Raw genomic sequence first — 12,573 nt, 5'->3', positions numbered from 1 at the left:
TTTTTTTTTTTTGGAAACTACAAATTAGATTTTTAAATTTTGTATGATTTTATTTTTGAGTAAAAAATTTATTTTTAATTTTGGAGTCAATTTTTTTTTCAAGTGGGAACTAAAAATTAGATTTTCAAATTTTTTATCATTTGATTTTACAGTAAAATTCAAATTTGAATTTTAGAGTAAAAAATTTTTTAATTAATGACAAAAATTTGTTATTTAATTTTGGAGACAATTTTTTTTTTTTAAGTGGAACTAAAAATTAGATTTTCAAATTTTTTATCATTTGATTTTACAGTAAAATTCAAATTTGAATTTCGGAGTAAAAAATTTTTTAATTAATGAGAAAAATTTGTTATTTAATTTTGGAGACAACTTTTTTTTTAATTGGAACTAAAAATTAGATTTTCAAATTTTTTATCATTTGATTTTACAGCAAAATTCAAATTTGAATTTTGGAGTAAAAAATTTTTTAATTAATGAGAAAAATTTGTTATTTAATTTTGGAGACAACTTTTTTTTTTAAGTGGAACTAAAAATTAGATTTTCAAATTTTTTATAATTTGATTTTACAGCAAAATGCAAATTTGAATTTTGGAGTAAAAAATTTTTTAATTAATGAGAAAAATTTGTTATTTAATTTTGGAGACAACTTTTTTTTTTAAGTGGAACTAAAAATTAGATTTTCAAATTTTTTATAATTTGATTTTACAGCAAAATGCAAATTTGAATTTTGGAGTAAAAAATTTTTTAATTAATGAGAAAAATTTGTTTTTGAATTTTGGAGTAAAAAATTATTTAATTAATGAGAAAAATTTGTTATTTAATTTTGGAGTCAACTTTTTTTTTTAATTGGAACTAAAAATTAGATTTTCAAATTTTGTATCATTTGATTTTACAGCAAAATTCAAATTTAAATTTTGGAGTAAAAAATTTTTTAATTAATGAGAAAAATTTGTTATTTAATTTTGGAGTCAATTTTTTTTTTTAATTGGAATTAAAATTTAGTCTTTTCAAATTTTGTATCATTTGATTTTTCAGCAAAATTTAAGTTTCAATTTTGGAGTAAAAAAATTATTAATTTAATTAGAAAAATTTGTTATTTAATTTTGGAGTCAATTTTTTTTTAAATTTAAATGTAAAATTAGATTTTTAAATTTTGTATAATTTAATTCCAGAGCAAAAATTTTAATCTTAATTTTGGAGTAAATTTTTTTTTTCAAATAAAAATCGACCATTTGAATTTAAGAATTTTCTTTCAAATTTCTTGTAAAAAATGAAATTAACAATAAAATATAGTAATATTTCCACTAATTGCAATTATAAAATTCTATTTAAATAAATGAGTAAACATTTCTCAAGATAAAATAAAAAATGACGTAATAAATTATTCAAGTATTACTCGCTAAAAAAAAAAAAAACCTAAAGTCGGTTGACCTGTCAATTATTACGTGTGTTATGAATCATATCTATTTTAGGAAAGCCAAATCATTGCGAAAAAAATATTAAGCCCAGCCCGAGCTTTTGAGGTTAACTTCCAGATTCTGGGATCCGTAAAAATTCAAAAATTAAAACCCGCCCCGAAAGCGAAATTTAAATTTCCACCGAAAAAAATGAAAAATAACTAAAAAATAATTAAATAAAAACAAAAAAAGAAAATTATTAATGTAACATTCACACAAATGGAAGTCTCACGAGATGAAAAGATCGGCGCACGCCCATCTGTCTATGAAACTCCGAAAAATCAATAGTATTTTTAAAAAAAAGAAATCACGATAAAGAAAATAAAGTCCGTGTCCTAAAGCGGGGGATAATTGAAACAAAAATAAATAACTTACTATTAAAATTATCCATAGATCTATCAGTTATTTATATTTATTTATTATTATTATTATTATTATTAATTATTTATAAAAAAACACTGGTTTCAAACTCAAGTATTAACAATTTGTCACTTGTACGCTACAAACTCACGTTCACACACAACACACTCAGCTCTTGCGACTCTATGGCGCTTCAGTCTCCCGTTCGGTTCCCCTGTCGGTGCAGTAACGAACCAACAAAAATCACTGATGGCATCTTTAACTATCTTAAACAATTTACAAAAATTATCTCCCAAAAAACTAAATAATTTCCCTGAAAAAACGTTTCCCAAAATCCCACCCCCGTTTCCCGCGAAATTCAAATCTCCCGCGGTTTCGTGCCCGAAAAATCAAAACCCGATGTAAAAATAAAAAATTACTGACTTCAGGATTCGCTGCTTATAGATACCGTACTGATATATATAAATATAGCAAATCCAAACAAACAGGCATTTAACTAAAAATATATATTATTTTATAACTCCAGACTCACGTGGACAGTAATTAATTTTAAATTTATTCCGTATGGTTTCAAAGATTTTAGACTGAGGATTTTATTTTTTTTTTGACATCAAATTTTTTTATTATTTTTAGTTTTGGGTAAAAAAGAGCTTTCTTATATATATATATTAATATTTATAATTTTTTCGCGTTTATAATTTTGGAACGTATTTATGAGGTGCACGAGAACGCGCCAAATTTGGTCATGCCAGCCTCCTCCATTCAGATCCACGTCCCTCGTATGCTTACATTACTTATATCTTGCTAACTTGTACGTTTAAAGTTACTATATATATATATATATATATATATATATATATATATATATATATATATATATGAATATATATATATATATGAATATATATGTAGACACATGTGTGTACACATATCTATATATATGTTCATGATTATATGATGCAATGAAACTATAATCATATCTTATCTTTAAGTCTCCGGAATCTTTGCATTTATATAAACAAATATATCATTATATTCTTTATTCTCTTATATATACATATATATGATTTCATTATCATTAAAAAAAATTTTGCATAATTAATTTTTAATAATTTGTATAAATTTCATTTTTTAAAATTATAAAATAAAAATTTTAAAAAATATTAAATTTTATAAATTTTTACGCAAAATTTTGAAAAAATATGAAAATTTAAAATTGATATTTTTTAACTTAAAAAAAAAAATTTTTTAAATTGCGTTTTTGGCTTACAAAAATATATTTTTTTAATTTTCTTGTGTGAAAATATAAAAAAATATTTGTTTGAATTTAACATTCACTTAAATTGCGAAAAAAAAAAGTAGTGAGTGATGTAATTAAATATTAAAATAAAAGAATTTGCCTTTAAGTAAAAAAATGATGACCAAAACTGTGCGCGTCAGCATTTAAAATAAAAAAAAAAATTTAAAAAATTTAAATATTTAACAAACCAAAAAAGGACCGCGTAAATTAGATGTGTGACAATATCCTCACCCACATGTTGAATTAATAGATTTAACAATCGATCTTCGATTAAAATATATGTCGCATCAATGTCAATGACAAAGAATTTTTTTTATTTAAATTTATGATAATAATAATAATAGTAATTAATTAAATATTTTTAATCGACGTAACCCAATAGGGTGTTGGTACGTTACTCTAAGCATTCCATGCATTTTCGATGTGACAACTAGATAAACATTTATAACAAGTAGTAAGTTGTAAGTAGTGACCGTAATCTAGATTATGAAAAATAAAATTTATCTTATGTAGGCTTTTATTTTTAATTAATTTTATTTCAATTGCACATGAGTCTATTGAGAAAATTCACTGCAAATATGAATTTATTTTTTTTTTTTTTTGTAAAATATTGTTAAGTATTTAAAATTTATATGAAATATTTAATGGTCTAAATATTAAATATAATAAATATATGTCTAGGCGTAGGTGCGGTCTTGCGAAAATGGGCCACGACCTACACAAAATAAACATGACCTCGAATACTGTCTTCATATTTTTTTTTTATTATAAAATTCTCATAAAAATTAAAAATTTTTTATGCTTTTTATTTTTTATTAATTTTTAAATCGCCCGATTTTTTTTATTAAATAAATTTCTGATTTTTTTATTCAAATTTTGAGATTTGCTTTTTTTACGACTGTTACAGAGAGTGAATTTATCGAATGCCGTGTGAACGTGACAGCAGAGGGCAGCAGAAAACCTGGTAAGTACTTTTTACTATAATTTTTTTCAAAAATAAAATATAGATAATTTGCTGTTAGAAAATTTGAAAATTTTCTACAAGAAATTTAAAAATCTTTTAACTTGGAGTTGAAATAAAAAAAAAACCGCGAAAAATTTAAATTTCAAATTCAATTTTTCTGTTTTTAAATTTTGATATAAAACAAAATATTTTATTCATTTTTCTAAACTTAATTCAAATTCGCTTTGTGCAGAATTAAATTAATTATTTAATTTGCAATTTTAGCGAAAAAAAGCAGATTTTTATTTCGCGCTAAAAAAATTTTTTGTTACGTCATATAAGAAAATATTGATCGAAAAATTTTATTTATCAAGATAATCGTGAAGATAGCGAAGTATCTCACATATAATTTTATTTTACGATAGGCGTCGTCTCATCCGTATCGCAAGGGGTCCATGAGAAATATGAAACTCGCGATAAAATTTTTCTTATAGAATTAATGGTTAAACTTTTTTCGATTCCTTACTCTCTATTCCAAGTGAACAGCATTTGCAGTAGTAGAAACTACCGCAATACAGACTACAAAGACAAGGAAAAGATAAAAAAAAAGTTTATATCGGAAGCGACGAACTAAAGACTCGCTACAATTGGGTATACAAAAGGGGAAATAGTTTTGCTTCTGCCTAGTTTATTTATTACTCCGAGAAAAATAAAATAAAATAAAGGGGACTGTCTTACATTTTCCCTAAATTACTCGATTCTTATCTTTCACATTTGAGATTAGACGACTACTCTATCCAATGCTCAATGACAAATAACAGCTCAGCAACTGGCTTCTGTTATCGTTCCGTTAATTACTACTTAAAATAATTTATTAACATTAAAATATGATATCACTTTTCTGATTACTTTTACCCGAAATTTGAGTATTAGTTGATTTGCTAATTTTTTTTTTACGCAGCATAAGGTTCTAATTTATTTTTACTATTGGCGCCATTTTTAGTCCATTAGAAAAAACGCGGGAATTTTTGAAAGTTTGAATTTTTTATGGCAGAAATTTCAAACCGTCATTTATATTTTTGCAAATAATTCGAAATTACGAATTATTGTAAAAAATTTGAATTTATCAAAAGTGAGATAAAAATGGAATATTTGAAGACTGCTCGTATAAAAAAACAATATATGGTTAAAATATATAAAATCGTATATGTTTGCAACAAAAAAATATATGATATAGTATATTGTATATTATAAAAAATCATATAGCGATTTTGGCCGATTTAATATAAAATTATATACAGTAGTAAATATATGTATTCCATATATGTAACTTATATGTTTTTTATATGAAGCTATATATACATTCACATTTACCTTATAATATATTGTATTGATATATTTCCTTTTATATTCAAAAAATATAAAATTTTTATATGAAATAAAATATATATTAACATATAATTTATATTATATATGGCAGCGTATATTTTCTTTGTTATATTTATGCATATATTTTATTCGGTGTATGTATATGTATATGGGTATATCATATATTCGCATTAAATTAACTAATTTTTAAAATTTTATCTGCAATTTAAAGAGTATATTAAAATTTATATCTAATTTAATTGGAGTTGGTCACACGAATAAGAAACTTTTTTTTTCCACACACAATATAAATATATGTTTTTATATATGATCAAAGTATATTTTTCATATATGATAGAAATATATATTTTTATGTATGAAAAAAATATAGTTTTCGTATATGACAAGAATATATATTTTCATATATCATAAAAATATATTTTTTGTATATGATTTACATATATATTTTATATACACTAAACATATACGGACTCGTATATGATGAATATTATTTTTTTAATATAAAAAAAATATATCAGAAAATATAGTTAAATTCGCCACATATATTTTCTGATATTCATCATATATTTTTACATACATTTTGACCATATATGGTATTTTTATATCGGATGGACCCCAATTTTAATCTAAAATATTTGAATAATTTGAATTTTTTGAATCAGACACCGCGCCCCTAATTTTTATATTGAATTTATAAAAACACTTAAAGAGATTTATTAACCATTTACGTGAATTCTTAAGATGTCTGAAATTCTTGGTACCGTAAAGAAGTCCAGAACTGAGATTCTGTCTTGCGTTTCTATGCACAGTTCGTAAAATGAATAGACTTTACTACTACATATCGCGGTATTACATAGGAAAGAGAAAAGAGAAAATGGAAAATGTATATATATATACATATGTATATATGAATTGGCTCCAGACCCCCTGGCGCCGTCTCGTCGACAAGCATTTTGGCAAAACATCCCGGGCAAGTTTGCTGGTTCAGAACGAGAGTAAAATGTCCTTCGTATTTTCAAATTTTTTTTTTTATTTACCGCTACCACTTACAAAAATCACTACTTCATATTAGAAAAATTTTTGTTAATAAACTTGTACCCAATGCTCAGAAACCGCAAAAAATAATTAGCGTGTGCAGTCATACCCCGGGCTCTACATTTTTTTTTTTTAAAGGAAAAAATTTGAAAGGGGAATTAAATATTCAAATTGATGGCTCGTAGATTAAAATGTAATGAAACAGCAGAAATAAAATTCATGATCACAGATCTTGGGCTCTTGTTGTGAGAACGAAAGGGATGAAAATGAATAAGAAATAATAATTTTTTTTACTATTGAGAAACAACAATGAAAGGAAGAGACATAAAAGTTTTCTTGTAAGATAAATTGACTGTTATATTTTATGTATCTCTTATGTAGCAGATGATTTATGGACGGCGCTTACGTCATATCGGAATAAATTCATTTCTCTGAGAGGTTTCGCTTGTCTATGAATAAAACTTTTATTACTGTTTTAAATAATCACGATAATTTTCATTTATTTATTGAGGAAAATTTTTTTTTTAACAAATAATATAGGTATTCATATTTATAAACGTGATTAGGAACATATATATTAGGGTGCCCCGAAAAAACTGACAATTATTTTTTCGAGTCTCATGTGAAAATTTGTTGGCTTAATGTTTTAAGAACCCGCTCCAAAAATCACCTGGATAAAAAATTTTTAAGGGGTCGATCAAAAATTTGAAAATTACAAAAATTATTGAAATTCGAATTTTCTTTTTCGAAATTTTTTCTTCCTCGCAGCAGAAATATTTTATGTAAAATCAATACCATGCTGAAAATTTTAGCTCAAAATATAGATTTTTAAACGTCGCTCAATAATTTTGAATATTAACTCATAATATGTAACTGATACTTTGAATTAATTTTTGTATTTTTTTGTAACTCACTTATTATCATTCCACTAAAATATAACTTTCGCAAAACCGAAAATATACTGGACAGTCTTAAACAATAAAATTGGGTAAGACTTGAAAAACCAAAAAACCTAAAAATTGAATTAAAAAAGGAAAAGTGTGTAAATAAATAATTTTTTCTATGACTCGGGTTAGATTTATCATCATTATGATACAAAATGGTGGTAAAAAAATCGAGAAACCTTAATATTAATATTTCAGGGTCACTCGAAAATTTCCAAAAGACAGCACTCGAAAAAATTCGAAATTCTCGAGCGACGTTCAAACACTCAAATTTCGGGCTTGAATTTTCAGCATATTCATGGTTTTACATACAAACTATTGCCACGAAAAAGAAAGAATTTAGAAAAACAAAAATCCGAATTTGAATAATTTTTGAAATTCTTGAGCAACTTATTAATAATCTTCTATCCCGCTCATTTTTAGAGCCGGTTCTAAGATTTTAAACCAAGAAATTTTCAGATGAGACTTGAAATAGAAAATAGTGAGTTTTTGGGCCACCCTAGTACATATATAGATATATATAAAAATCAGTAATAAAAATACAACCGATATTAGCACCCTCGTACTCAGCCAATGGATCATTCATATTCAGATGTTTCTACCTCATATAGTTTACGATTATCCCCTGCGGAAGAGAGTTAAGGGTAAGAGAGACCGAGGACCGAGCTTGCGAGAGACGTAAAAAAAAAATATATATATGCACACACATGTATATAGAGAAGACATGAGTACGCCCATGACAGTACGATCTAGCACAATGAAAATATATTTCGCGAGCATCAGACTCCAGGGGATGATTTGACGATTAATTTTAAAAACTTACCCTCTTTTAAGTACACATTCAAAGAAACATAATAAATAATAACAAGGCATAAACAAAATTCTAGTCATGCAAAAAAAAAAAAAATAAAAAAATTAAAAAACACTGACGGGGAATCGAACCGTGAACTTGCGTTCGCTGATCGTCAATTTCTTTACGCCTTGGATATGCAGAAAAAATATGAATTTTTTTTTGTATATAAATTAGACGGCCAAAAAAACTGACTACTTTTTTTTTTCCTTTGATACTGTGAAAATATTAATCCTGATGACCAAAAAAAATTATTGTGCAAGTTTGAGCCCTTAATATTGATATTAAGAGGTGCATCGTTACGACTATTCGTTTTTTGAAAAAAATTTTATTTTTTACCCAAAATTCGTAAATCATCTATCTGAAAAATTTGAGCAATTTATATTCTTAAAGGAAATTGAATTCTCTACAAAAAATCTCTCTTAGTAAATTGACGTAAAATTAGCCGATTTTTTGTAACCGTGCCCTAAACATTGATTTGTTTTTTAAATTCTTTGTTTCTATTTTGGATTTTTGTAACTACTAGAAATATTAAAATTTTTTTTAGTCAAGCTACATATTTTTAAAGGAAATTTAATGCTCTACAAAAAAGGTCTCTTAACATTTTTTGATAAATTCACTCTTTCGCAAGTTATTCCGGTTATTTAAGTCATTTTGGCTCAACTTCAACCTTGAATAACTTTTGAAGGAGCGAATTTAGCGAAAAATGTTAAGAAACCTTTTTTGTAGAGCATCAAATTTCCATCAAAAGTATGTAGCTTGACAAGTAAAAATTTTAATATTTCTAGTAGTTACAAAAATCCAAAATAGAAACAAATAATTTAAAAAACAAATCAATATTGAAGGCACGGTTACAAGAAAACGGCGCGTTTTACGTCAATTTACTAACAGAGATTTTTTTTAGGGAATTCAATTTCCTTTAAGAATATACATTGCTCACATTTTTCAGATGGATGATTTACGAATTTTGGGTAAAAAAATGAAATTTTTTTCAAAAAACGAATAGTCGTAACGATGCACCTCTTAATATCAATATTAAGGGCTCAAACTTATACAATAATTTTTTTTTGGTCATCAGGATTTATATTTTCACAATATCGAAGGCAAAAAAATAGTCGATTTTTTTGGCCCAGTCTAATATACATACACATTTATATTTTATGGTAAAAATGAAAAAATAGCCAGTGGAAATTGAATTTCCCAAAAGCACGTGGCACGACAAATGTATGACTTCCGTATTTCGTCTATTGTATTTAGTTGTATCTGATAATGTTGGAAATAAAATAAAAATAAGTAAGAAGAGGCTGACAAAGAGCCCAATGCAAAAGAAAACAAGAGATGAGTAAGAGGAAAAAAAAATATATGTATATATATATATATATATAAATACAGGGAAGAAGAGACTGTGACAAATGACTAACAGTGATTCTCGGTTTAGCGGATGCTCTCTGTATAGTTTTTGCGCTGTTGCTGCATAGCATCAGGCATCCACCCCAGCACACGCTTCCACGCTTTCTTTCTTACCCCAGGATACTTTTCGCACGAGTGACTTTTCAGATTTCGTATAATCATTCTGTCCTCTATTGAGTGTGTATTGTACTCTTGTCCGTATTTACCCTCGTCTATCTGTTGACTTACAAGGGAAATCGGCAGATAAAAATAGCTACCGGAAACGGAAACGGAAAGCAAAGACTACGAGGCTCCAAGCGTCTAGGTCCTTCGGATTTTTATGTGGATTTGGATGTGGATGCCCATCCGAGGGTGGATACGCCCATTTTACTGCTCGGCAAAAAGGGATCGGGAGAAAATTTTGTGAGATTCACTCGATTTGCTCACTATTTTTCAGTGATGCATTGCTTCTATTGTTGTTATTGTCTCTTATTTATGGAAATTGGTTTTATTTTTATTTCGTTATGGCTTAAAATATTTTAACGATGATACGATGATAATTTTATATAGACGATATGCGTTTATGAAGATGTAAAACTCGATGGATAATCAAAGGGATGGAGCCCCTGGGGTTAATTAAATCACTGTGACAATCCCTGGGACCATTAAAATTACAATCGCAATTTGGTGCACGCGTCAAGTGAGACATTGTCGTGAAATTAAGTGCCAAGGGATTTAGCACAACATTATTCCGGATGGTACTTATTGTCTTAGGTTCATTAAATGACGACAGTAAATAAATATAATAACAATTTTTTTATTTTTATCATCAAAATTTCATAGTTGTAAATATATAAATATTGCCATGCATATGTCCGTCATAATGGGGAGGGGGGTCTACAAAGGTAAAATTTTGGGTGATGTATTTTAAGAACGGCCCCAAAAACTCTCAGGATCATCAGTTGCTTGAGAAGGTTGCGTTTCATCTTCAGCGTATGGATGAGGGGAGCAAAATGTCAGGATGTAGGACCTTACATCTATATAGCGGCAATATTTTGAGCAACAGTCCATGCAATTTAGAGTCTGAAACAATATATATTTTTTTTAAACTATTGAGTTTATTGAATAATTAGTTGCTTATTATTTTACACGTACTAGTTCATGATCCAGAGTACAATATTCAGTTAGTGTGACGCTTCTAGTCTCTCTAGATGGCTCTAATTCTAAAATTGAGTCCGAAGATGATCCGCAAATTTGAATTCCGTCGACGATCTCACAGAATTTCGAACAGCATTGATTATGGTCATGGCACTGTAAAATAATAATAATAATAATAATAATTCTTGATAGCCGGGAATAAATACTCAGAACTGATAAGATTTAAAAAAATTTTCTATCTGATCAGATATGATCATATGTGTTCATATTTGATCAAGTTTATATTTTTATGTGATTATATATAACCATGTATAAACTCATTTTTGACCATACTTGACATATGATCATAACATATATGATCATATCTGATCATACATGGTTATCCCTGATCACATATTAACCCCACTTTCTTACTATACTTGAATATATATCATCATATATGATCACGTATGTCCATACTTTATCAGATATGAATTCATTTTTTACTGTACTTAAACATATATGATCACAAAGTCATATATCATCATACAGTCATATATGATCACATAGTCATATATGGTTACATATGGTCATATACTCATATATGATTACAAATTGCCATATAGTCGTATATGATCACATATGATCATATCTGATCAGATATGAACTCTTTTTTACTATACGCGAACATATATGATCACATAGTCATATATGGTTACATATGGTCATATACTCATATATGATTACAAATTGCCATATAGTCGTATATGATCACATATGATCATACCTGATCAGATATGAACTCTTTTTTACTATACGCAAACATATATGATCACATAGTCATATATGGTTACATATGGTCATATACTCATATATGATTACAAATTGCCATATAGTCGTATATGATCACATATGATCATACCTGATCAGATATGAACTCTTTTTTACTATACGCAAACATATATGATCACGTGGTCATATATGATTCTATGGTTACATCTGATCACATACGAAGTCATTTTGAGGTATATTTAAACATATATCATCATATGATCACATTCGATCATATATGCTTGCCCTTTCATATATTCACAAGATTATTCAGATTTAAATTCATACATAGTCACATATAATCAGATATCTGATCGTACTTGAAGATATATGGTCATATATGACCATATATATTCAAACCTCAAATTCATTTTTCGGCTTATTTAAAAATACTCACAATTCTTCCGTTCTCCGCACACTCAGCTTCAATATTAGTTGAATTTTCAAATTTACCCTGCAAACAAAATCATCAAAATTTATAAAATTATTATCTACCATTTACTCAATTTATAATTACATCATTTGCAGTTAAATTCTGTACAAAGAATCCCATTGTTACAATTAAAATTAATAATTCTCGAATAAATAACATTTTGTAAATGTTGATTGAAAAAAAAAGTTCCTTATATTTTGCTTCTTAGTTTATCGTATGACGACTTAGTACTAAACGATAAAACAATAGATCTGCGTAGTCACAATTTAATTACGTGTCCATTGTCATTAATAAATTTAAGTCGGCAACATAAAATCGATATTTTTTTCATCAAATTCCTGACTAATTCATTTTATCTAATTGATATTTAACGACAAAAACTTGCCAAGGCCAGCCAGCTAACGTACTTTACAAAAACATTTAATAAATTAAAAAAAAAAAAAAAAATATATATATATATATATATATATATATATATATATATATATTATTGAACGAAAAAAAA

At 26.6% G+C, this 12,573-nt stretch overlaps 2 protein-coding genes across 3 annotated transcripts in view; both read right to left on the bottom strand.

Annotated features, from left to right (window-relative positions):
• The window catches only part of LOC103580400 (talin-2), a 32,401-nt gene extending 30,283 nt beyond the window's left edge, over positions 1–2,118 (bottom strand). The window contains exon 1 of one of the 2 annotated variants that reach the window (XM_014445185.2): positions 1,833–2,118. The gene's annotated coding sequence lies outside the window, so the exon portion shown is untranslated. The remainder of the gene's footprint in view (positions 1–1,832) is intronic. The other variant, XM_008562130.3, reaches the window with a different exon arrangement.
• An 8,346-nt stretch (positions 2,119–10,464) lies between these two features.
• On the bottom strand, positions 10,465–12,314 carry LOC103580401 (uncharacterized). The gene is made up of 4 exons (XM_008562131.3): positions 12,153–12,314; positions 12,033–12,089; positions 10,823–10,978; positions 10,465–10,750 (listed from the first exon to the last, which is right to left on the bottom strand). The coding sequence occupies exons 1-4, from the start codon at positions 12,225–12,227 to the stop codon at positions 10,595–10,597; spliced, it is 444 nt and encodes a 147-aa protein (XP_008560353.1). The 5' UTR covers positions 12,228–12,314; the 3' UTR covers positions 10,465–10,594.
• Between the last annotated feature and the right edge of the window lie 259 nt (positions 12,315–12,573).

Source organism: Microplitis demolitor, chromosome 2, assembly GCF_026212275.2.
Source record: "Microplitis demolitor isolate Queensland-Clemson2020A chromosome 2, iyMicDemo2.1a, whole genome shotgun sequence".
NCBI classification, from domain to species: domain Eukaryota; kingdom Metazoa; phylum Arthropoda; class Insecta; order Hymenoptera; family Braconidae; genus Microplitis; species Microplitis demolitor.
This window is presented reverse-complemented; position numbering and strand designations above follow the sequence as displayed.